At 51.9% G+C, this 26,975-nt stretch overlaps 1 protein-coding gene across 3 annotated transcripts in view; it reads right to left on the bottom strand.

The window, feature by feature from the left end:
• Positions 1–26,975, bottom strand: part of SULF2 (sulfatase 2) — a 110,816-nt gene that overhangs the window by 62,232 nt on the left and 21,609 nt on the right. For all 3 annotated transcript variants that reach the window (XM_087853523.1, XM_087853522.1, XM_087853521.1), the window contains exons 2-3: positions 22,789–23,063; positions 4,041–4,280 (exon numbers count right to left, since the gene is read on the bottom strand). In XM_087853523.1, coding sequence (XP_087709649.1) covers positions 4,041–4,280; positions 22,789–22,963 — 415 coding nt within the window. In that variant the 5' untranslated portion in view covers positions 22,964–23,063. The remainder of the gene's footprint in view (positions 1–4,040; positions 4,281–22,788; positions 23,064–26,975) is intronic.

The following is a 26,975-nucleotide window of genomic DNA, read 5'->3' as shown; positions in this document are numbered from 1 at the left end:
TAAGAGTTGACTGAGAGCGTTTTGTAAAAAAAGAAGATGCAATTCGTCCCTTTCGGGGTGTTTATCATTGAGACCCCAGTCCCCGGAGACAGGGGAAGGCAACATACAGAAATACCCACGAACAAACGGATATTCATCCTGCTTCAACTTCGAATCTCTCGCTTTGTCCTTTGTCCGTCTCTACTGCAAGCACGGGGTAGCAGAAAGCAAGATGTGCGCCAAATGAAAACGCCAATCTTGTAAAAGACGCCAGGTTTTGTGAAATTGATTACAGGGATGCTGGAGGACGGCTCGAAGCCCACGCACATCCGTTGACAAACAATATTCTGATCCATGAGGTAACTGAAGCAGAGGCCGCTGGAAAGGATGAGGAGGTAGGAAGTACTTCGTGGGGGGAAGATTCAGAAGTCAAAGGAGGCAGAGAGGCCCGCGGGAAAACGGATCCAGTCCCAAATGCTTCTGCAGAAACGACCTGTTATGATTTTGCTGTGCAAAGTGCGGGTTCAACGAAGGACATCACATTGTGTTATCGCTTCCATTTGTTGGACAAGTCACACCCCACCTCCCGCTGTCCCTTCACCAACCCATTTGCTCAGAGAATGAACCCATTAGTCACCATCACAACATAACATTTGTTGCTATGAGATAGGACATCAAATAAGGTTATTTTCAAAATTTTGTCGTTTCCTTTTTTTCCCCCAAGATAAAAGGCCCAACTAAATGCACTAAAAGCACTATTTACATGAAATGTTGGTCCACAGTTGGTGCGCTTAAGGAATGTTTTTCTCGTTCCAGTCTTGCACAGTTCAGGCGTATCTCTTGTACTCAAAAGGGGGTCACACACACAAGCGGTTGTGAACCGTTACTACAGTTTGATAATCTTCCCTCTGTATCCGCTGTCATCTTCTCCTACAGAAAGGAATTTCTAGCTGGGAAAATGGTTACCTAGAATGGAGAGTGCATTTCTTAGGCTCTTTTGCAGTCACATGAGCACATTTCTCATCAATGAGGTACAAGGAGAAATGGAAAGCAGCTGAATCTCTGATCAATTTAGGAACACCTAAATATATAAAGCAAATACTAACAGACCTAAAGGGAGAGATAGACAACAATACAATGATAGCAGGAGACTTTAATACCCCACTTTCATCAACACACAGATCATCTAGGCAGATAATCGTAAGGAAACGCTGGCCTTAAATGACATGGCAGACCAGATGGACTTAACATTTACAGAACATTCCATTCCAAAGCAAGAGAACACACATTCTTCTCAAGTGTACATGGAACATTCTCCAGACAGATCATATGTGGGACCACAAAACAAGTCTTAATACACTTAAGAAAACTGAAATCATATCAAGCATATTTTCCAACCACCATGGTAGGAAACTAGAAATCAATCACAAGAAGAAAACTGGAAAATTCACAAATATGGGGAGAGTCAACGAGATGCTACTGCACAATGACTGGGCCAAACAAGAAATCAAGAGAAATAATAATAATAAAAAAAAGAGACTGAGGCAAATGAAAATGGAAAGAAAACATCCTAAAGCTTATGGGATGCAGCAAAAGCAGCTCCAAGAGGGAAGTTCATAGCGATAAACGCCTACATCAAGAGACAAGAAAAATCTCAAATAAACTACTTAATTTCACGCCTCAAGGAACCAGGAAAAGAGGAATGAAGCCCAAAGTTAGTGGAAGGAAGGAAATAACAAAGATTATAATGAAAATAAATGAAACAGAGACTAAAACAACAACAGAAAAGATGAAGCTAAGAGCTGGTTCTTTGAAAAGATCCAGCAAATTGACAGACTCACCAAGACAAAGAGACACACGACTCAACTAAATACAACCAGAAATGAGAGGCGTCACGCAGGAATACGAAGGGTCACGAGACTACTCTGAGGAATTATGCACCCACAAATTGGACAACCTAGAAGAAATGGATAAATTCCTAGAAGCATACAACTTACCAAGGCTGAATCACGAGCAAATAGGACATGAATAGACCATTTACTAGTAAGGAGATTGTGCCAGTAATCGAAAACAGCCCAAAAAACAAAAGTCCAGGACCAGAGGGCTTCACTGGTACCTTCTACCAAACATTTAAAGAAGAATTCACATCAATCCTTCTCAAATTCCTCCAAAAAACAAAGAGGAGAAAACACTGTTAGACTCACTCTACAAGGCCAGCGTTACCCTGATACCATAACCAGGCAAGGACACCACAAGAAAAGGAAATTATAGGCCAATATCCCGGATGAACACAGATGCAAAAACCCTCAACAAATCTGAACAAACTGAATTCAACAACACAATGAGAGGATTACACCCCACGATCAGGTGGGATTTACTCAAGGGATGCGAGAATGGTTTACCATATGCAAGCTGATCTATATCATAGACCATGTGAACAAAATGAAGGATAAAACCCATTATGATCATCTCGATACAGAAAAACATTTGACAAAACCCAACAGCTGTGATCCAGATTCTCAACAAAGTGGGTACAGAGGGAATGTACCTCAACATAGCGAGGCCCTATGTGACAAGCTCACAGCTAACATCACATTCAGCAAAAAACCGAAATCCTTTCCTCTAAGATCAGATCTAAAGTTTTCTACAGAGACCTTCTGGTCAGATGCTCTAGGTCAGAACAGGAGCTACACTCTGCCTTCAGACGGCTTTTTTCGGCCCCTAAGGTACATTTTTTTAAAAATTGAGTTTGGCAACTTTTTTTTTTTTTTTTTTTTAATATCAGCAGCTTTCAGTTAAAAATTCAGGTTAGAAATATTTGGTACTCCTAAGCACAAATGGCTACAATTATCTGGATCTGAGTGGCAGATGCCCCTTCCAATAGGAGCCCTCTGGTCTGCTGCGGGACCCCTGTCCTGCTTCTTCTATTCACTTGCAGGTCACCACAACCACCTGGGGGATGTGCCCGTGGAAAACTCTGACACCTGTGGCTTTCTGCAGAGACCCAGGAACCAACAGGCTTCTGTGTATAGGATCGAGGCCTTCCTAGTTCTCTCAGGAGGATCCACAATCTGGGTGACTATGGCAGGAGACGCAATCTGCAAGGAGGCACACTTTCCTCTTGCTCCCCACCCCCAATGTGCCCCACCAGCCACACGTGTATCCGAGGGAAAGCCCCCTCAGCCTGGAAGACTGCTTCATCTCTGAGCTAAGGGAGGCATCGATCCTTCCCTCCTGTCACTCCCACCAAACAAGCCCCTTGTCCCTTGGTCACAGCTGCCCTAGGGTAGTCATATCCCAGGCACGATGTCTGATTCCATGACTGCCTTGGCTCCTTACCCAAGGTGGGGAGTACTCACTTCTTAACAATTCGATTTAATTGAGTTTGGAGGATTTTTCAGTGGTGCTAGAGAGAAGTGTTTGTCATTGTGTTTTTGCCCCAGGCCTGGCAGGTGAGCCTTGGGAACCGACCAAGGTACCTCCCGCAAGATAGACAGGAAGCCCCACTTGCCTGCGTCTCCCCTCCCCCCAGGATAGCACACCGCAGCACTGACCACAGGACTGGTGGACCCGGCTGGGTAGTCCAGACAGCCAAGTGGACAACCGTCCATGTCAATGCCCAGGCCAGTCTGCAGGGTGGCCACACTGTCCCACATATGCCCCTCTCCATTTTCCACACCAATTTTCATCCCCACCCCCACCCCAATGTTCTTCTGGAACGTTCCCCCATACTGATGGTCTGAAGCCAACAAATCGGTCCCCAACAGAACTCACAGTGAATGTAAATCATGCACGAGTACTCTTAGCCTCTCTGTGCTATGTTTCATACTTTAAACGGACTCATTTTTTAAAAAAAATTCAAATTCCTTTGAAAAGGTCAGTTTCTTTCACTACTATAAGGCAAATCATTTTCTATTTTTCTAAAGTATCAATGCACAACTTTTAAATTAAAATGAAGTTGTCCGTGGGCTACCTAAAATCATCTAAAATCCCCGCAGCCTAGGGACGCCGGGCTGGCGCGAGGCCAGGGCGCCGGGCACCACGGCCGAGGCTCCCCTTACCTGTCCGGTAGCCCGTGCTGTTGAGGTACACGGCGAAGGAGCGGCTCTCGTGCTGTGCCTGCCAGGAGGGCGAGGAGCAGTTCTCGTTGTTGGTGTAGGTGTTGTGGTTGTGGACGTACTTGCCGGTGAGGATGGAGGAGCGCGAGGGGCAGCACATGGGCGTGGTCACGAAGGCGTTGATGAAGTGCGCCCCGCCCTGCTCCATGATGCGCCGCGTCTTGTTCATCACCTGCATGGAACCTGCAAGCGGGAGCCACGGTGAGGGGCGGCCGGCCGGCTCCGGACTCGCGCCCCCGCGGGCCACAGGACAATGGTGGTTCTCAGCAGGGTGGCACCCCCCTCCCCGGGGAGGGGGTACATTTTGGAAATCTCTGGGGACAGACGGGGGGGGGGGCACCACTGTCGCATGTGGGAAGGGGCCAGCAAGGACTATCGGTGCAAGAAATTTCCTGGGTCCCCCGTTCCACTGGGTGGTCATGGGGAGCGGGTAAACACCTGTCTGTAAATGATCCGAGCCTCAAGTGGAACTTTATGTAGAAACAGAACATCTTTTTATCTTTTTTTGCAGGATATTAATGTGCAGTGTATTTCCTTTTTTTTTTTTTGGAAAGCAACCACTATGTAAACCAAGGAAAGATTCTACTTTGTTTTGTTTGGAACTTTCCCAAGAATTGTTCACTTTTACTGAAATCCGGTCATGCCAGCCCGCTGGGCTCACCTCCTCCTGGCACACTCCTCGGCCAAATGCTCTGCTCCTTTGCCCACATGGTCCTTCTACTTTGGAGACCACTGCCCACCTCTCCCCAGATTCAGCCCCCCGGCCAAGGCACACCTCTTCCAGTGATCACTCTGGCTTCCGGTTCCCTTGAGCTCTTATTATGCACGCAGCATGTGTTATGAGGACTTAATTATATACCACCAGGTTCTGGGGCTTCATTCGTGCCTTTTCTTGTTTCTCAATGAAACTGTAGCAGTGAAAGGCACTTAGGAAGGAAAGGAAACTACTGTGTTCTGGAAGCCGTACTGTGCACAGATGCTTTCACGGTCACTGCCCTGCTGAGGGCGCCACGAGGGCAAAGACTATGTGCCTTGTTCAGTGCTCGATCCTCAATGCCTCCACGGTGTGTGATATACAGTAGGCACTCAATAAATGTTTGCAGAGTGGATGCGTAACACGATGGCTGGTATCTGAATATTTAGTAGGTTTAGGGAAATAGTCAGAGGAAATCCTTTTTCTCTTCCTTTCTGTGGCTGCCCTCAGTTGCTTTCCTTTTCCTTAAAGTTCTTAGGGTCTGCTGTGGCTTGAGTGATGCAAGCCCCTCCCCTCCCCCGCATGTCCGTGCAGTAACCCTCAGAACCTGGGAATGTGACCTTACTTGGAGAAAGGGTCTTTGCAGACATAGTTAAGGATCTTGGGGTGAGAGTGTTCTGGATTACATTGGGCCCTAAATCCAATGACAGGTGTGTTGTAAGAGACAGAAGGGAGAAGACACACAGACATGGAGGGGACAGTCGTGTGAGGACAGAGGCAGAGGTTGGAGAGATGGGCCCCCAGGAGCTGGAAGAGCAAGGGATTCTCCCCTAGAGCCTTTGGAGGAAGCATGACCCTGTCAACACCTTAATTCTGGACTTCTGGCTTCTACGACTATGAAAGAGCAAACCAATACAGGGTCTACCAGGCAGCTGAAGTTTTCGTTGGAGAACTGCCTATCGCAATCACCAACAGCCCCCTAGAGACCCAAGGACGACTCATCAGACCCACCTCGGCCCTCTGCCCCCACCGGGGAAGAATGAAAAAGAGATTTATATGGCTCTTTTATCCCACCTTTCTGCCAAATAGGGACGGAAACAGACTTAGAGCTTCCCTGAGGCAAACATAGATCCTATCTCCTTACTGTTTAAAACCACTGGATAGCTTCCCATGGCACTCGGAAGAAAACCTGAATTCCTTACCCTGGCCTAAGACTCTTCCAGACTTGCCCTTGCTGCCAACCCACCTCCTGTGTTCCTTTGACCTCATCTCTCCCCTCCCCCTTGTTCACCTGGCTACACTGGCCTCCTCATGGGTTCTCACATGCTCCCGTCTCATCCCTGCCCCAGGACCTTTGCACTTGCTATTGCTTCTGCCTGGGACTCTTCCTGAGACTCTGCTTTGCTGGCTTGTCCCATTATTCAGATCTCAACCTGAGGTCACCTCCCCAGCAAGGCCTGGCTGGCCTCCCCGTCTGAAGGAGCCCCCACTGTTTACTCCCTGTCACACCAGTGTTACGTTTCTCCTTGACATTTATCTCCTGAAACGGTCTCCTTTACTGCTTCATTTGTTTATGATCTACTTTCCCTGGGCTGAGAGCTCTGGGTGACTCAGGGCACTGTCCATTCCCCCACCAACGCCCCCCGGGGAATATGTAATCGGTGCTCTATAAAAACTCACTGAGTGATGGAAGGAAACACAGCAAAGCCTGCCCTTTCCAGCCCAGCACCTGAGGTGGTTTTATAAGGGACGCCCTCCGGGAACCAGGTGTGTTCCCGAGCCTCTCGGCTAAGGCTGCCAGCAGTGGGTGGAGGGAAGAACCGGCTTTGTGTTACGAACTGAACAGGAATCATCAGGCCTCAGAACTGTGTGAACATCTCTCCTCAAGGTCACACGCCCTCCCAAGAAGCCCCAGGGGACCCAGCTGTAACTGTGGGCAATTACAGGGTTTCTACCAGGTGTGACACCTCCCACTGGAGGGGACAGATGAGGTGGGCTGCCTCGACCATCTGGTGCTCACACGCTGGAAACTGCAGAGGGAGCAGGGTGCCATCTCAGGGACCGGCAGGGCCAGGGGACCCCACCGGCCTTGGGCCCCGCCTGGGGAAGTGGCAGGATTCCAGGCAGGCCTTCTGCTTGCCCATCAGTTCTTTCTACCTTGAATTTTTACCGCAAACCGAGATATCAAGGGCATGCCCCCGAGGCCCCAGGCTTGCACACCAGCCACATTTCCCACCTCTCGGCCTTTGCCTGAGCCATGCCCTCTGCCTGGAGGGCTCCCTCCTAGCCTCCTCAGATTATGGAGCAAACGTCATATATCTGCGTGGCCTTCCCTGGCCCAGAACAGACACTGCTGCCCTGGCTTCTGGCACCTGCCATGCCCCCCCCCTTTTCCCCGCAGCACCTCCTGCCCTCGGACACCACTTCTAGGTCACCTGTTTGCACGCTGCCCGTTGCCCCTCCTGGCACGGCCACCTGGGGGCAGGGATCTGGGCCTACTCTGTTCACTGTTATGGCACACAGAAGGTGTTCAGTAAATATCTGCTAAATTCACAAAACGCAGGCTCTTCCCCTTTACGTTTCTATAGAACTCAAGAGCCCCAGCTGGTTTGCATTCACGATGTGTGCTTTGTGTGGTGGGTGTGAAAAATCTCACTTGAAATAGCATGAGCTGAATCCCGTTCTCCGGTTTGCCACACTCCCCACCGTGCCCTGTAGTCTTGCACCCATTTCGCCCATTCGTGTTATCTGCCGGGTCCCCTGAAGGCCTTGGTTTGGCACCCTCCTAGTATAATTTCATGGATGAGCAGGTCCAGCCTCTTCCTGGGGCAGAGGGCAGGGTACTACGCCAATAAGTTTTTAATAGTAGTGAGTCTGGTTGGCTGTGGGCTTGCTGTAGGCACCTTGCTGGGCGTGTGTCGGGCATCATTTTACTTAATCCTCTCAACAGCCCTTTTGAGGACAGAGCCACAGTCAGAGCCACAGAGCTCGGCAAGCGGGCTACGCGGACTCAAACCCAGGCCTGTCCGATGGGAATGGCAGGTGCTGGGCGTCACGTTCCAGAAGCGTATGGTCCACACCACACAGGAGGTCGTGATAACACACCCAGGGAACGCAAAGAGCTCCCTATGCGCTTGGTCAGTTCTCGGCTTCGGTGAGGCTCAGGAGGGTCCTGGGCTGGAGGCTGGGTCCCCTCGCCGTCCCAGAGGGGGCTTTAGGTGCACGCCAGCCACGGGAGCAGCACAAAAGCACGTCGCCAAGGATCGGGGATGCCAGCGGTGGGAAAGTGACTCCCTTTACTACCGATCAGCTCCAGGAGAAAAGGTCAGTGGTGCCGTCTCCTCCTTAACACCTACACGACTCCTGTTTCCACGGGGAGTGAGCCGGCCGCCTGCTCGGAGCCAGGGGTTTAGTGTCCTCTACTTAGGGCAAGTGATCCTGGCTTCTCTCAGTTAGGGTGGTGGACTCTTGTTCTTTAAAACAAAACAAGTACAGCTGATTAAAAGAGGTCGATACGAGTACCAGCAGCACACAGAGGAGAACATTCTGGAAAGGTGAGGGGCTGGCTGGCGTTTGGCACATACGGGCTACATACAATCTAGAACCTCACCTTCACAGTGAGGTGACGTGGCTGTCCTACAGACACCTTCAGTGCCACACCAGCTAAACGGAGCTCCTGCGGTCAGCTGTCCCCCCTGCCTCCTCCTCTTTCCTCCAGTTAGACAATCATCTTGCTACTCCTTGGTCCCACCTCTCTGTTCCCACATCCAATCCATCAGCAAGGCCTGTTATTCCCCCCCCAAAGCATACCCACCGTGCAGACTTGCTGCCCCCTCCCTGGGCACCCGGTTATCCTCTCCTCTGAATTAGGTCAACTGCTTCGCCTCCTGACCAGACGCCGACCATGTATTCTGTGAGCAGCAGGCAGAGTGCCTTCTCTCCTTAGCACTCTCTGTGGCTCCCACTCACCAGAGCACAGAGTCCCTGGGGTCATCCATAGGCCTTGCTGGACGCAGACCCCCTCCCTTGCCCACTCTCTGTAGCCACAGGGCCCTCGTCTCTGCCTCAGGCCTGCTCCTACCTCCAAGCCTTTGCCTCTTCTGTTCCTTTTGCTTGGAATGCCTTTCCTGCAGGACCCCGATGGCCTGTGCCCTTACCCCCTTCTTGTCTCTACTCCCGGCCCCTGACCGTTCAGACCCCTTCTTTGTTCTAAGTTTCTGAGTCTGTTATCTCTAACGAACCCTATGCTTTTATATATTTACATGTTTATCTTGCTTGTTGTCTGCCTGCGGCCCTGAGGTCAGCACTAGGAGGGCTGGGATTACCGACTGCGTCTCCCAGCCCTGAGGCCCAGGGCGGCGCCTGGCACACGGTAGGTACTCAGTAACTATTCCTCGTAGGAAGGCATCCAGGGCATTCCAGGCAGCACCAACTTTTTGCCCGCTCCTGACACACGGCGAGGAGAAAGGACGGAGCAGCCGGTCATGAGAACTTGGCCTCTCTCGGTCTCCGGGGACTGCAGGAGGGACAAAGCGGGCTCCCCATCCGGCCTGCCAGACTCTTCTCCGGGAAGCAGGAGGCCGCCACCTGGTGAATAATTCACCTGCAGTCAGCAGCCCCGAACGCTGCGCTGGCAAAAAGCAAACAGCCTGCGGAACCCTTTCTTATTTTTCATGGGCTCAGAACCAGGGTCTCAAAGTGCTCACGACTCCCTCCTACTCTTATCCCGAGGAGGTGAGCAACGGGCCGCTGTTGTCCCGTTGCTGTCCCTGGGCGTGCGTGCTCAGTGCACTCACCCCTGCCCCAAGAAGCCGGCTGCAGGAGAGCTGTGTCAATCCCCCGCTCAAGTACAATTTAGCAAGGCCCGGAAAGGACGGCGGTGTCTCTGCAGAAGCAGCAGAAGCGTCCCCGTGGGGACAGTGACCTGCTTTATTAAAACTGTCACAACCCCGAGGTTCTATCAGTCCACACTTGGACCCCCAAACCACAGGATCCAAACCACGGGATCTAACCTGCTTGCCGGGCCCAGCCCTGGCGCAGATGGACAGACAGCTCTGCCGGGAGGGGAAAACCTGGAGGATGTGGCCGCGCAGCGAGAAAGGCCAGTTTTCAATATTTTCATCGACGTCAGGCCGGCCAAGCAAAACCTGCTTCATCCGACATAAACCTGGGGACGTGCAGACAAAAACAGGCCCGGTTTCCTTCCACAATCGAACCTTCCGACTTTGCCGGGCCAGGGCTGAGGTCCCCCTGACGCTTCTCGGTGACTCTCATGGTCTCACCGATGATGCAGTGTAACCCCCCACAACACTCCCCTGCCCGCCCCTTCCTGATGGCTTCTTGGGGCCGCCTCAGTATACCGCCTGTGCTATTATTTATCATTCTCTGATATCGTTCCTTAAAGTGACTTTAAACAATAAACTTTAGTCTCAACCCAAGGAACCATGTGAAATTCTGTGTCTGGTATGCTAATTAAAAAATTTTTTTGGATGCACATCAAAATAAGTTTGTAAGTCGTAAAAACAAGGAACCCGTGCCCTACCCACGACAGAAAGGCATTTCGGGAAACTCTTCTACAGGGCTGGGTCAGTGCGACCGCCAGGGAACGAGCAGGTGCTGGGGACTTTCAAGATTCAAAACATGACCCGATTTTTGCCACTCCCAGGGCTTGGGTAGTTCCTACCCCCTTCTCGCCATAGAGACCTGAACCAGCCGGGTGCAGGTGCACCCCACACCCCTCCAAGACAGACTTGTGCGCCCCGACGTGGGTGGCACGGAGTTACTGATTGTGACGGATAACTAAGGAAATGATGCCTCCTGATGTTGGTTTTCTTAAAGTTATAGGCAAACGATTAGAGTCTGTGACGTCATCCCTCCTTCGGAAAGCCTGGCAGGGAGATGGGATGCGGGGAAGACAGAAAGCCCTTCAGTAAACCCAGGGCCTGGACTTAAATCAGCATTTTCTACCTGTCTCTCACCTGGACTGCTGAGGCGGACTCTTCTACTGGCTCCTGGCTCCCACCCCCTCCCCTCGGCCCCGGCACGATGCTCACCCCTCGGCGGCCAGAGGGCTCCTTTTAAAAGGTGAAGCCACAGCATGATTTCCTCGGCTCAAACTCTTCCACCAACAGTTCATCTTGCTCCGAATAAAAGCCAAAGTCCCCCCCTTGGCCCAGGAGACCCCATGTGACCTGGACACTGATTCTCCCCAGCTACAACTTGTACCTCTCTCCCCCACTGTCCCTCTGCCCTGGCCGTCCGCTTCTAGAATGCACCAAGCATGCTCCTGCCTCAGGGCCCTTGCACATGTTGCACTTGCAGCCTAGACGCCCACCTCCATCCCTGTATCATCCAGGTCTTTGCCAATATTGCCTCCTCAGGGAGGCTTTCCCTGGGCTGTGTTGACTAAGCTGTCTCCATCCTCCCCTTCTTGCTCCTTGAGACAATGTTCTTAGCCGATTCATAAACTGTAGATAATGGTTGCCTCTGAGATGAGCACTGTGAATGGTGGATGGGGAAGGCTTTGCTTTGAATTATTTGAGTATTTTAAGGTAAGACTGTGTCACTCCTGTAATCTGAAATACCTCAGAGGTGTGGGAGGGAGAAGAGAACTGACTGGAAACAGGCTAACCTATGAATACTCCGTGATATGTGTTACATTCCCACTTGTGCTTTCATTTGGAGAAAAGATAATCTAGCCTGGAATGTTCTAGCAGAGGCCTTTTGGCAAGGACCCCTCACATCTGTAGAGACCACAGGTAACTCTGAATACTAAACAAGAGGCCACAGTCAGAAGGCCACAGGCAGAAGGCCACAGGCAGGACCTGCCCACAGAAATGCTTAGTTATGCTTTTTTCAGTGTATCAAAAATGCTGGAGATTTTTTAACAAGCTTTGTGGGCTCTTGGCATTCTTGCTTTCGTGAGCCCCTTCCTCTGTGAAAAATATTAAACATTTCTATTCATACCAACTCTTTTCAGGTTCATAGAACCAACTCCAGTGTGGGTATTGCCCCCCATGCCCAACACCACCAAGCATTTCTGGGACACCGGTAGGATGTCCAAGAATTCAACTCATTTCAGACACTGTCTACGCAAAGTTAGCATCGGATTCCACAGGTTAAGGGCTCAAGTCCCACGAGTCTGCCCCCCACCCCTCACCCCCCACCTCAGACGCTAGCTGTCACCTGGGCTTCTGACCTGCAGGTCACAGATTAGTGGTTCCAATGACCTCCTCCTTAGGGTCCTTAATTTGCTAGAGTGGCTCACGGGGCCAGGCTGTGTTTTCCCCTCTCCATGGGTTGAAAAGCAGGAGCTGAAGGGCCACCTCGCACGGGGACCTGCTGAGGGTGAAGGGGACACGACCCGCGTCCTCTCTAGGTGCCAGCCTTCTCTGAATGATTGTCACCTGTTCAGTTCAATACAGTAAACACGTTCCAGTACTAAATGTGTTTGTGGGTGTAATGCACACGTGGGCGCTTCTGTTCTAGACTCTGGGGATCAAAGAGCCTGAAGCACAGAGTGTGAGCTGTCTTACAAAACCATGGACCTTCTTTGGGTCTTCGTTTCCCTTCTGTAAAAATATAGCACATGAATAGCTTTAGTAAAAGGTTTCTTTTGCCTGTGAAATTCAAGGACAATCCTAGAATATTCTCTGTCACCTCATGCAGTATGATAGGAAGGGCTCTGAGGGCACGTGGCCTGAGTTCGAATCCTGCCTTTGCCACTTCCTACTAACCTGGTACCTTGTGCAAATGATTTAACTCCCCCATGTACCTCAGTGTCCTTGCCTGCCTCCTTCCCATGGAATGTTCCAAAATGTAACTGAGGAAAATACGTGCAAAGCCTTTAGCGCCGTACAAGGCACACGGAAAGCACTTAATACACGTTAGCTGTTACAAACTTTAGTTACTGTAACTCCCAAGTACTGTGTAACGGAGTTCACAGAGTGCCTCTGGACGGAATCTGGCCTGTGTGTTTAAGTTGTGCTTGAAAGGTGTTTAAAAAATTAACTTAATTGCTAATTTTTTTTTTTTAATAGGGAGATTTCACATCAATCCAGCTCTCTGGCTTTACTTGAAAAATACAGAGATCTGGCCTTGATGGGTCCAAAGGTGAGTGGACCTGAGTAGCAAGGGCCCGGTTCAGAAGGTCCCTTCCGGTTCTTCACGCTCCCTGCTTTCCACATTCACAGGACCTGCCGGGCCCTGGAGGCGCTGAGTTTACAACCTGTGGCTGCTTCTATTCCAGCTGAAGGGACCCGCTAAGTAAACCTTCCAAGTAACACTTACCATGACCCAGAGCCCCACAGAGAGCAGGTTTTAAGAGGGGGAGGAGAGCTGTAGGTCTGGATATAGGCTAGAACAGAACCTTGACCCTGAACAGGCAGGAGGGGGGAGTGGGGGAAGGGCCATCATCAGCTCGGGCCACCAGTGGCAAAGCACCTGTGTCCTGTCCTGCGCTGTCCTCCTGCCACTGGTGACCGCCCGCCAGGCTGGAATTCCTGTGGCAGCCCTCATCGGGTCCTTGAGTGTCCCTGGAATGCCCGCAATGTCACTGGATCAGATTGTGAGCCTCCTGCCCCCGGCAGACTGTTTAACCAAAACGGAAGGCTGGGTCCCATCCGTCCTACGGCCTGAATAGCCCTGTGCCCAGCAGGGCAGCAAGAGTAAGGCCTGGGGATGAGCAGCAGAAACGGAGACCACATCTGGGCAGAGGGACTCCATTGTTTCTAGAACAATGACATTTGATTCCCCTCCCTGTGCCAGAATGGGTTCACTACTGTCAGCTGGCAATGAGTGCTGTGCGTCCAACTCGACCCGGAAAAATTACACTGGATGCCGGGGACCCGCTGCTCAGCCCGCTTCCCCTCACGATGGGGCAGAGGGGGAGCCGCTCCTGACTATGCGATTTTACAAAATAAAATCAAATGCTGTTGCTGGTTTTAGCTCCAAGAAGCCAAGGCTCGAAATGGGTTCCTAAACCCGGTATCAATGAAGCAGATGTGGAAGAGGCCGTGCTGAAATTCCATGAATGAACACGGGACTGTCAGAGAGATCACGAAGTTAATTTTTCCTCCTCTGCCGTCTGCTAGCTCTGGCTGCGAAGCTTCTGGGAGAAAATTGTGATACAGCCCTTCTCAATGGAAGGGAGGTGGCCTGGAGGCCCTGGGAAAGGGCAGGTTGCCTGAATCATCAATGGCCCTCAGCAATCACTGGTCCCCGCCTCCCCGAGGAGCTCCACCCACATCCTGTTCCTTGCTGGAGGCTAGGCCCCTAGGGGTGTTTTGCCACCTTGTCCTCATGGGCCACACACAGCCAGTCCCCTAGCCACGGGCCTGGTGGTGATGTGTGCAAAGCGGCTGGATGTCTGTCCGGTGCCTGAAACCCCGTTCCTCCTGCCCCGGGGGTCCCCATCTCTGTAAACAGCACCACCTTCCTCCCATCTGCTCAGCCAAAACCTCAGAGTAATTCTCCATTCTCTTCCCAACCCCCCCCCCCTTGCAATCCATCCACGAGCCCTGCCTGCTGACCCTCAAAACAGAACCGGTACCATCCCCTCGCTGCCTCTGCAGAGCACCCACAGGCACCCACAGGTCTCCCCGATTCTGATTTCATCCCCGGGCCACCGGCCCTCTACCTGCAGCCAGACCGAGCCATCGAAAACATGAATCATGCATACTTGACCTGCTCAGAACAGCTCAGTGACTTTCCACGGGTTTTGGAATAAAATCTAGACCTTCCCCCGTCATTCTCCTTCTCACTGCCCAGGTCCTGCTGGGACCTCACTCAGAGTTCCTGGCAAGCCCATTCCTGCCATGGGGCTCTTGCACTTATCCTGCTGCCTGGGATGGTCCTCCCCAAATTCCTACGTGACTGTCTCCTTCTCATGGTGCAGGTGTCCCTAGTGCCCTTCATACAACAGCCCCCCCCCCCAAGGTACTGCCCCTTACTGGGACCCTTGCTCCTGATCTCTGGTGTGGGAGAGACCCTGGTTGTCCACCAATATGTGTTTCCCTTTCCTAATAGACCCTGATTTTAACCTTCAATGCACCTAGCTAGGAAATACCTTTCCCAGACCGTCCTGCAGCTAAATGTGCAAGTGGTCCTCCCTCTGGCCTTCTAGATCAGTTCTCTGTCCAATGATCCAGCCCAGCGAGCTGACCTAGATGGGCTGCCTCACAACTGCTTTTACCCTCTGGCTTTGGGCTGGATTTGGCCAATGCGGGGCCCTGGGAGATCAGCAGAAGAGGAAACGGATGCTGGGGCATGCAATCCTCCATTTCTCTCCCTGTGGTATCAACAGAGGGGGACAGCTCCTGTTGGGCCCTCTGTGTTCCAGTAACCATTTGCTCCCCTCATCCCCTTGGTCTTGGGGTAGGAATGGTTCCAATGTTACTAAATAGATTTCCCCATACTTGCTTGCTCACGCTTTGGCAAAATATAGTTAAATCCTTCTCGAATAATCCAAATTTGAGTGTGCCCCACATTTCTTGCTGAGATCGTGTGGCTAATTAAATAAAGTTCTGTCTGTGTTGTACGTGATGTCTGGAATGAGGTCCTTAAAGGGAACCGACTTAACTTGAAGTCCACTTTTACCCTTTTGCTTCCTCCTTCTGTGATGCCTGGAACATGGCTCTGAGAGCTGGAGCTCCAGCAGCCATTCTGAACCACGAGGTGACCTTAATGAGAGAAGCCAACAATAAGCATGGCAGAACAGAAAGGCAGAGGAGCTTGGGTGCTTGATAACCTTGAAGCCACCATGCCTGCCCTGGAATGCAAACTTCCAGATATTTTTATGTGACTGAGAAGCAAAATTCTATCTTGTTTAAGCCACTGTTATTTTATATTTTCTTTTATATGCAGCCAAACCTAATCCTGATATACTTAGCTTCCAGAATTTAAGTGATCTCCCAGAGTGTTGCTGAATTGAAAAAGAAAAAAAAAAAAGTCTTGCAGGAATGTGCTTGGCAAGTTGAACACCAGGGTGGGTCTAGATGAGCCTTTCTTCCTCCTGAGATAACCTGCAGCCACATGTTTTTGTAACTCTAGCGAGAAACGGCAGGAATGTCAGGAGTTGGTATCTCAGAGAGGCCGAGTTGGGAGTTACACGGATCTGGTGTCGGGAATCTAGGCACGCTGTCCTGGGCTTCCAGCCATTTGGCCCCTACGGAGTACCCAAGCCTGAAATTTAGAATTGATTTCTGGAGATCAGTCTGCAGTACAGGGTGTGGTTTCCTTGTGTTCACAGATGGAAAGTGGAAAACAAGCGCCTGGCCAGAAACCCTCCCCAGCCTTTCTCTCAAAAGCCTGCCTCTCCCACGAGGCAGCCCTCTGGGCTCGGGGCCTGCAGCTTTCAAGATCACAGACCCCTCTGGAAATGTGGTGAGGGTCTTGGCCCCAGTAAAGCACAAACAGGCACACAATCTACATACACTTCTTGCCCCTTCTCTGGCCCTTGCTCACTCCCTTTCCATCCAGGCCTGGGCCTCGTCCCTGAACTTGTGACACTCAGAGCTGACTGACTGCCTTGGACAGCTCCTCCTGATTTTTCCCAGCCTCTGCAACTTACCAGGTCCAGAAACTGAACTGAGCTCCTGACCAGAGCTCTCCCCACCTCTGTGAACAGAGTTCCTCCTTGCAGTCATTCAGACCCAAACCTTGGAGTTATTCATGACTCCTCTCGCCCACTCCACACCAGGTCCATCAGCATATCTTATCAGCTCTACCTGGGAACTAGGGGCAGCATCTGCTTCCCCCCACTCCAGTCTCAGCCACCATCATCTCGTGCTTGGACTTCTGCAGTAGACCCCTCCCTGGGCTCCCTGCTCTTATTATATCCCTTCGGTTTATTCTCCATATCATAGCCAGAGGAGTCATATTAACATAAGTCAGATAACGTCCCTCCTTTGCTCAGTGTTCTCCACTGGTATCTGTATCACCCAGAAAGTCAAAATCCTCCCTCTGGTTCAAAGACCCTGCATGATCTACCCTTCCACCATCAACCCATTACTTCTCAGACCTCACCCTTGCTCACACGGCTCTGCCATCCTGGCTTCTTTGCTGCTCTCTGAGCCTGGTGGGTCCGCTTTCTGCCTTGGGGCCTTTGCACCCACTGTTCCCTCTGCCTGGAATGCTCTTCCTGGGGGAACTCCCTTGACTGGCTCCTTCACCTTCTTTGCCCAAATCATCACTTTCCCTTTCCTTCTCCTTGCGGACTTCCCTTCCTTGCTTTAACCCCTCACCTCTTTTCACTATCGTAGGCACTATACGCTTTACAAATCTTTTTTATTAACTCTTTCATGAGTATGCAAGCTCCAGAAGAGTAGAGATTTTGCCTATTTCGTTTGCTACTGGATCCCCTCTGGCACATACCCATTGAATGAATGAGTCTGGTGACCCTGCTTTGGAGAGAGCCCTGTGAGCGTGCCCAGAGCATCTCTTGGACTTGACTGCACACCTGGCACCTGCCTTCTTCTGGCACCAGCTCTTGAATTTTCCTTTAGGGAACACACCTACTCCCTCTCTGAGTCCTCATGGCTCCTGTGTGGTTGGCCCCTTTCCTGACTCCAGGGATATGCATGTGACCCAGGCCAGCTGATCCTTGTATTCCATCCCCCTGCTTGGTTCACGGTTGACCAGCTGTCCCATGGTTGACCAACCGTCCCAGGGACCAGATCTAAGCTGCTTCATTTGGTGCCATTTACTGGTACACATGGGAGAAAGACACTCTTTCTACAAGGATTGTCCACGGTACCATCAACACAGGTCTGATGATGCTAGATGGAAAGCTGGGTTGAGGGTGAGGCCACTCTGGAGGAGAGCTGAGAATAGGGAGCTGAAGAGCCGGATGAGAGCCAGACAGAGCTCCTGGATCCAACCACACCTGAAGCTCAGAATACACTTGGACTTTTTATTTACCTGAGTCAAATAAACTTTTTTTTGGTGTAGAGTCAGTCCGGTTTGAATTGGGTTTCTGTCACTCGCCACTGAGAGAATCCAGACTGACGGAAGGTGGTCGTGAAACATGGGTTTTTATATCCGATGGAACATTTGTTCCTACGGCATTTCTGTGGCCCCTCAACACTGCTGCTTGGTGGCCTTTTGTCAGCCACAGCGGCATGACTCTGTTCCTGTAGTCTTGGGGGGGGCACACCCGAAATCTGGTGATCTGAGGGGGCCTCAAAAAGACAGCTTGTTTCTACCCTGTGTGGACCCTCAGGAGCCAAGCCCCGATATTCTGGGGTTTGGGGCTCTGTCTCAAACCCTCAGACACAAGAGCCCCCATATTAGTGGGGCTCCAATACGAAAAGCCCATGGCTCCCACTTAAGAAAGTCCTTCCCTTTCCCAGCTTGCATCCTGCTGACCGGGTCAAGGGGAAAGTCTCGGGGAGGTGCACTGCCCTCACCCTGCAGAACAAAGACACACCAGCCTCGTGGGAGGCTGCCTCCTGCCCAAATGCAAAAACACTGCTGTTCTCATTGTACTTGGTTTTGCAGTGACCTTTTACAAAAGGCAGTGGAGACTGGTTTTTCATTTATAGTCATAATTTAAGACTTCCTTTTCAAATAATATTTAAGCTTCAAAAAGTAAGTCTGGTTCAATAAAATCTCAAATAATGGAACAGGCAGCACAGGGATACTGCCAATGTGCCCCAAGGATTGTGTCTAACTCCTCTTGGTGTCTCCGAGCCTGTCTGAGCTGCTGAGGCTCACCAAGGTTTGGCCGGATCGACTCCAACCAGTGAACCCTGGCAGGGCTCCCCAGTGACACAGCCTATCTGACCCGAAGACACCAGACGTAAGCAAGACGCCGGCTTCTGTGTGCTTCTCCTTCTCGTATCCTTCTGGTAAAGGCGGCCAGCCAAGCCCCTGCCGGTCTCCGAGGATCACCCAAACACAGGGATTTGCCCAATCACCTTGACAATGTACTGATGATGGAGGCTGCTTACTGACCTCTATGCCCTGGAACCAGTTCCCCTGGGCATGTGACGCTTCTGAGTGACGACTGAGGGAAGGTGTCAGATGCACGCGAGCAAAGAGCCAACAAATCTACAGCCCCTCTTCCCCCACCCCAACCTCGCAATGAGGACACAGGACGAGCCCCCTCTATGTCCCATCACAGTTCTCTCAACCAGACCCTAATTAGGATGGACGGCTGTTCTCCACCCGGGACTGGAAGGAAGCCTGGAATTAGCTCAGTCGAGAAGGCTTCAGCCCCGAGAACCATCAGAGCTGCCGCACGAATGAGCAGAAAATAGCAGATGATAAATTTTTTAGGACCACCCTGTGTGTGCCAGTCGTAGCAGACTGTGAGATAATGTGCTGGCCTTTTTTGGAACATGCATTATTGATCTGGGTCTGTCTCATGGTTTATAAAAAGCCCACCGTCCCCCCTCCCCCCCCCACTACCACCTTCCCATCCCTCACCTCCCGAAAGCTTGCACAGCTCCTTCAAAAGCCAGTTCTGCTGGGGAGGGGTCGGCTGGTGCGCGGAAGGGAAGGTTCGCAGGCTTCGGATCTATGCAAGGCGGGGTTACGGCATGGGAGCTGACAGATGACCCAGAAGGCGAGGGCTCTCAATGCACCAAATCCACTTTCTGGAATCTCTCTCACAGCAGCACTTGCCCACGTATGCTGAGATGCACGTGTAAAGACATCCCCGGCAATCGTATTTGTGACAGTGAACACCGACTAACAAACCCACGAACGATCTAGAAACAACCCAACAACCATTCCAGGAGACTGGTTAAGTAGAACAGTGGTGAAAATCATGGGCTCTGGGTTTCAGTCTTGCCTGGCCATGGTCTAGTCACGTGGGTGTGACCTTGGACAAGAAACTTCATTTTCCTGTGACTTAATCTCTCCCTTTGTAAAATAAAGAGTAAATCTATGTATTTTAAGTTAGGTGTGGCTCTCCTTGCTCTCCTCCCTCTTGTGTCCTTATCATGACCCTAGACCCTTTTTCTGTATTTGCATATTCTGTTGGTTTTATTCGAGAGTCACAGATGTAAACGTGTGATCACATTCTGACACAAGGCTTAGCTGGCTCGCGTTGCTACAGTAAAAACGGGTTGTTCCTAAGAGTGGCCGTTCAGGCCAAAAATCTAGGAGCTGCCCTGGATCTTCCTCTTTTCCTTAACCCCCACACCCAACCATCGACGCCTCACCTGTGACTGTTCCGGCCCCGGGTCCAAGCTTCCATCACCCCCTGCCCAATTCCCGAAGGCCTCCAAATGGGGCTCCCTGTCTCCGCTCTTGCTCTTGGCAATCCCAAATTGGACATAACAGCCAGACGGATCCTGCCGGAACCTAGGTCAGCTCATAGCACCCTGCTAAAGGCCCCCTAACCCATGTCCATTTTACTAAGAATAAAACTCAAAACCCTCATCATGGCCTCAAGACCCCTGACGACCTGGTCCCACTCCACTCCCGGCCTTATCTCTCTCCACGTCTAGCCCAGCTCTCTCCAGCCCACACCTTCCTTCTGTCCTAACGCACCAAGTTCATGGCGAACTAACACAGTGCCTCTGCCTTTTCTGTTCTCTTGATCTGGAATGCTCCTTCCCCATCCTCTAGCTCCCAGCCTGGGGCGCTGCACAGAGCTGGATGCTTAATGCATATCTGTTGAATGCATGAGTGGGTGCCTGGGCGGTCTTGCACTCCCAGGCATGACCACCATCGAGGGGCCCTGTGAAGCAAGACCCATGTACTCAGAGATCCGGGTGCCACATGCAAGCGCTCTCTGCAAAATTCTACCAGAAACAAAACTTGCGTCCCTATGGCCATGATCTGGAGACTCGCCATGGTCATCAAACACGGTTCAAGTTAGACGCTGCCAGACCAACAGGTATTCTGTGTGTCCAACTGTCAATAAAGGTGCTGGGCTTTGCTTGCTTCCTGGCTGCAAAGTCTTCCTGCACTTGATAAGCTCCCTGAGAAAAATCTATACTTGTGATCATTAATACAAATCATTAAGGAGCAACTGGGATGTATACAAATCACCTTTTCTTAGCAGTGAAAAAGCCTGATGTGTGCTTTTAATAATGGATCCAAGAAGAGTGTAGATTCCCAGTTGGATCTTCACCACAATCTCAGGTTGGGTTGCAAAGGCTTATCCAGTAAACCCTTACATTTGTTGCCACCAATAATATTCAATTGTCCTTTGACAGTGGATAGGTGCTAAAAGCCCACCCCTCACCTGGTTAACTCCTGGCACTTTCTACCACAACCCACAAGAGCCTCCAAGTTATGGCTCCATCCTCTCTCTCCAGTCTCCTACTCCAGCTCCGTTCCCCAGGCTCCAGCCCCATCTGTCTCCTTGCTCCTGCCTCAGGGCCTTTGCACATGCTGTTTCCCTTGCTTAAAAGGCTTTTCTCAGGTCTTCACAGTACACAACAGCCCTGGTGATTAGAAGGGAAATCTCTAAGAGGAAAACGCACAAGGCCGTGTGCTGTCCAATATGGTAGCCACAAGTGGCTACCGAGCACCTGCAAGGTGGCTAGTCCTAATTGAGATGTGTGCTCTAAGCATAAAGTACAGGTCAGATTCCAAAAACAGTATAAAAAATGTAAACGATCTCCTTAATGACTTTTGTATTGATTACATGTGGAGATGATAATCATCTGGACATGTGGGGTTAAACAAAAATACATTATTAATTTCATCTGTTCTTTCAGTGTTAAAAAATGTAGTGACTAGAAAATTTAAAGTTGCTTATGTTATTTGCATTTGTGGCTCCCGTTGTATTTCTATAGGGCAGTTCTGTGTATGGTTTCCTGTTGGAGAGACAGAACCGTAAAATCAGTGAATTCAAGCTGGTGGTCGGGGGGAGAAGTCACAAGCTAGGGAGAAAGGTTTACCCTGAGGGAGACCCCCAAAGGCAAGCTGGAAATATCAGTGGGGCTCAACCCCGGGGAGCAGAAGGTGCAGCTGAGACGCACTCTAGAGGGCTCGCTCTTGGCGGCCTCGCACCGTGAGAGAACCCTCCCACGGGTGTAGCGCCCACAGCTCAGGGGGAGGAGCCTGTGGTCTTGCGTAGGAGTGCAGAGGCGGAGCCAAGGAGGCGCTGGGGGCGTGGCTCGCGTGGGGAATAAAGGCGCTGCGGAGACTGTGAGCTGGAGAAGCCCCTGACACGCCCGCTGTGGGTGTGTGTGAGCTAAACCCTGGTAAGGGTCCCTGTCCTCGCCCGCTTTACCCGGAGCCAAAGCATCGTGACGGGAGGAAGCTCCAGATAGGAGGCGACCAAGCTTATCCTCCTGAGGCATGATCTTTGTGAACAGCCTCAGGTCACTAGCAACTGTCTGCCCTCCCTGTCCCTGGATGCCACCAAGGAAGGCTGAGCCCCCTCGAAGTGGTTTAGATTGGAGGAGCAGGGCCCACAGGTGCATGTGTACGTACACACACACACACACACACACACACACACACACACACACACAAACGGCCCCGGCTGGCTCCTACTTAGCTTCAGTATCAGCTCAAACATCACCCCCTCTGAGAGGCCCTCCCTGATTATCAATCCAAAGTAGCGCCCCCCCCTTGCCCCAATCCGGCACAGAGCCCTCTTTAGTGTCACCAGCTCATTTCTCCCTTCTTGACATGATCTCCCGGGTGACCCTGCTGATGAACTGTGTCCCTCCCTCCATGACAGGAGGGACTATGTCTGTCTTACTCATTACAGCCGTTCTAGGCCCTACGATCTTGCCTGGCAACCAGCAGGTACTCAATAGAAACTAGGTGAACATAACGAATTGGCCTAAACATCTCTCTTCCGTAAGACTCCTGGAGTGATCCAGGAAGGGTTCTGCGTTGGGAACGAGCTGGAGACCCCTGGCCTTGCGGACCAAGCTGCAAACGCACGTGTGTGGGACAACCCCTGTGACTTGGTTGAAAGCCAGGCGAGCTCCGCAGGTCTCCACGGCCAACCCGCATTGGGAGCCTCAGCCCCAGCGCGGTGGCCTGGGCCTGGCAGGTGTCACGTGCGGGCCGGCTGCTTACCGAGCTCCACGTCCTGGTCGTCCGTCAGCACCAGGATGATGTTGGGGCGGATGTTTCTGCGGTCCCTCTGAAACCTGGCTTTCAGGCGGTGGTGTGACAGGAACGCCGAGCTTCCACCCAGCAGAGAGAAAACGGTGGCAGAGAGCAAGCAAAACAGGAGGCTGGGGGGGGCCATCGTGCGCTCTGCCGATCCGGGCTTCTTGCAGGACCCAGGAGTCTGAAGTCGCGTTTCGTGGCTGTGTCTCTTGTCCCTTCTTCCCGCTCTACTCACGGATCTGAAGTAGGAGGAAGAGAATGAGGTCAGTCTTTACGTAAAGGCCGCCTGATGGCTCGGGCTTGCATAATGATTGCTGGCATGGACGACGAGGGTTCCTTTGATCAGGGGGAGTGAGAGCAGGGGAAACCGAACTCGGAGAACAGGAGAAGGAAAGAACGTGCAGTGTGCTTGGACAGCAGAGTGGCAGGAAAGCTTTCCTTGGCCGCTTTGGCAGACAGACGTCTCCCCCCGACCAGCAGTCTCCTGAACGTGCTGGTGGAGGCTGGTTCGATAGACAGATCAGCCCCCACAGAAAGGAAAAGAAGGAGCCCAGACTGGGTGAGCAGATATTTCTGGGTCTCCCTTCTCCCCCCGGCACTGGGGGTGGGGTGGGGGCGGGGAGGCAGAGGTGAGCAGGACACGGTCCCTGCTCTTGGGCAGTGCGTGGCTCGGGCAGGGGGTGGATGAGCGGGGCTGCTGTGTTCCAGTTACAGCTTTTCACTTGCCCCCTGGGTGTCCTCCCCATCAAGCCAGTAGGGAACCTCAGTTTTCCCATGAATAAAATGGGGAGATGAGGTTGTTAAAGGAGCTGAAGCAGTGGGGATGTGTGTGAAGGCGGCCTGCAGACGATCCCATCGCTGGGCAAGTTACTCACGTGAGTTTTAAGTTTGCAGAATCAACAAAAGGACAAAAGAGAAAATCGAGGGCTAAAAAGCTATGGGAGAAGAGCTGTCACAGTCTGTGCGACCTCGGTCACCCCTGGCCCCCCCGGGGTCAGATGGGGTCACAAGCAAAGATGGGGGGAGGGAAAGCGGGATGGTGCATCTTGGCTCGGGCAGGTCTGATCTCGTTCTGCTCTTTGCTCTCTGTGGTCATTTTTCTACATCTTGAGGAAATGAGCCTTCAAGTCTTTCCAGATATAGACTTTAGGTCTCATTTATTTAAAACGAGAGAGAGTGAGCGAGCAGACGCATCAGGAGGAAACCAAGCTCCGGTGGAGGTGGGGCCAAGTGACCTTGAAGGACTCTGTTTGCCCACCTCCCCCCCCGCCCCCCACGAAAGTCCCAGCTCAGGGAGCTCATCTGGTACATAGGCGGGGATGCGTCTCGGCAACAGCTCTCTAAGGGGCCCCCCATTTCTCCTGACGGCGCCCCCATCCTCCATCCTCTCTCGGGCGGCCAGAAGCATCTTCTTAAAATGCAATTCGCATCTTATCACTCTGGAGGCCTGGCCCAGGCTGAGACCAGCGAGGTGTTCAGGGCACAGGGCAGAAGGGACTCACTCACTCCGGGTGGTACCAGTACAGGGCACTGACCTCACTTTAGTCCCAGTCCTGTCCGTCACCTGCTTCTCACCTGGCTCCTCCAGCCCAAGGAATGGAATGCACACTCCCTACCAGAGCCTACAGGTCACTCGAGTGATCCACCCCTGCCTACCTCTCCTCCTTCCTCCCAATTGCTCCCCAGCCCCACAGGCTTCTTTCTGTTGACAAGTCAAGCACGTTCCTGCCCCAGGGCCTTTGCACTTGCTCTTCCTTAAACCTGGAAGAGTCTTTTCCCAGATTTATTTTCTATACTGGGCTCACTCTCCTCTGCCAAGCCTTGGCACAAATGTCACCTCCTCGGAAAGGCCTCCCCTGACTGCCCTATCTAAGGTGGTGTCCCCACCTGAGGCACTCTCCATATTTTACAACCTGTTTTATTCTCCTTGTAATCCTTATTACAACCTGCAGTTATCTTAGTTGCCCAGTTCTTCCCACTAAAGGGTCAGCTCCATGAGGGTAGGAGGTAGGCCTGTGTTAATCACAGCTCAGTCCCCAACACTTAGTACTATGCCTGTCACGTAGTAGTAGGCGCCAAATAAATATTCTGAGAGCTAAAGGAATGGAGATTTTGTTAAGGTCCTCTGAGTTCTGCAGAGTGAGGGACATGGGGCTGGGCAGGGCCATGCCATAACTTCGGCATGGAGGCTCAGAGGTGTCACCAACCCCCTTCCCCTGTCATCCTCCCCCAGGAAGGGTCCCGGGGTGGGCTGCTCTTTGTCCCTTTGATCCATTTTCCACCCTGCTCTGTGCCCCAGGAAGCCGGTCTCGTCTCTGCACACCGCACCTGCCCAGTCTGGCTTCCTGCTGGTTCTGCCAGTGGGAACTCTGCTGGGAGGCTGCTGGGCAGGGGAGGCAGGAAATCAGCACGTTTATCCAACTCTCCTCCCTCCCTTGCATCAGTGGCACCCCAGTGCCTTTGTCTCTCTATGCTGGCCACTGTTCTCACTTTCCTCCAGTCCTGGGGGCACCTCTCAGCCTCCTCTTGCCCTTTCGAACCTGCGGGCAGTGATGGCTCCCCTCCCTTGCTAGCTCCCTCTGGGTGTTGCAGGATTCCCTGTCAGCTCCCTTAACCCAAACTGCCTCTGGAAGAAATGCCTTCAATCGACACTCCCCCGGGCAGGCTGGGAGCAGGAGAGGGCTCCGCGCAGTGCTTCCCTCCCCAGGGACCTCCGACAGGACATCTGTGCAGGGAGAGGAGATGAAGATCACATTCTCAGGGGAGCAGACCCAGGAACTGTGACTCTCACAGGCCCCGCGGGCAAGCACCAGCTTCCACCCTGTGGCCTCTCGACAGCCAGAGCCGCCCATCAACTGTGTTTTGAGCACCTGCTGTGTGCCACATTGTGGATGGTTAAGACTTGGCCTTTGGAGTCACTTGCTGGGTGACCCCAGGCAAATAACTTAACACCTCTGTGCCTCAGTCTCCTCATCTATAAAATGGGCGTGGAGGATGAAACACCGAGACCACAGCCCGGCACACGGAATGACCCAGAACAATCATTCGCAGAGTCAACCATTCTCGGGCTGGTTGCTGTAGTTGTGGGTGGGCTGTGATGGCCACTCTGCCTGGACAGTCTCCTCCACTCCCAGCTACCTCCAACACAGGTACGGGTGCTGTCCCCATTTTACAGTTGAGAACATGGGGGCTTAACCACGGTCCTAAGATCACCCCGGGGAGGAAACGGCAGAGATGGTCTGACCTCTGCTCCCCTACACGCACCTTGCCCAACCTCCCCCATCCAGGTGCCACAGCCCCTGCTGCCGGTCTAGCTGCATGACCCTTCCACTGTGACATGGCCTCATTTAAAAATAAAAACACAAATCCGTGTTTTTGAAAACGTGAACTTTCTATCCAGGGGTAAAGGGAAAATTGGCATCCCCTTCTGCATCAAACTAAGTCACACCAGCTGAAAGAAAGCAGACACTGTTACTCAGCCCCACAGCTTCTCGTTCCTTCCTAAGGCTCTAAGCTGAGCTCTATGCCCGCCTGCTTTCCCGCCTGTACACACACTCTTTTTAGGTGTTGAAAAGAGTCAAAACGCATTAGCACCGTCCCAGACTTTCTGCCGGAGGGAGGAGGAGGCTGGGAGAGGGTTGAAGAAGAGACATGTTCCACCATCAAATCGGTCCCTGAATGACCCCAAATCATGGGGTGGTCTTCAAATCATGTTGTTTACCAGTCTGTCCCACCTGTCCCTGGAAACACACCAGGGTGGTTCGTGCTTTGCACTTGAACTGATGAGCCCGCCAGCCCACTTTCATGTGTGAAACGCACATCCACGTGCCTTCAGACAGACGTCAAGCACTAAAATAACATCGAGAGACTTTCCAAGGGATGCCCCACAACTCTCTTCTACCGGAAACAATAACAGCAAATGCTCGTGGAGAGCTTGCAACGCTCCAGCCCCCGCTCTATACATTTTACATCTAATCCGCATTTCCGCCCATCCATATTATACCCATTTTATCGATAAGGAAACCGAGGCACAGAGAGTTAAAAGTACTGTTTCCATGATCACACGGTTAAATAAGTGGCAGACATGGGGTTCAAACCCAATCTGGCTCGACCAGACTGCTCCAACAGAAGCCCCTGGAAGCAGGCTGCTG

The sequence above is a fragment of the Ursus americanus genome, chromosome 22 (assembly GCF_024610735.1).
Source record: "Ursus americanus isolate L20-20 chromosome 22, mUrsAme1.1.p, whole genome shotgun sequence".
In the NCBI taxonomy this organism is placed as follows: Eukaryota; Metazoa; Chordata; class Mammalia; order Carnivora; family Ursidae; genus Ursus; species Ursus americanus.
This window is presented reverse-complemented; position numbering and strand designations above follow the sequence as displayed.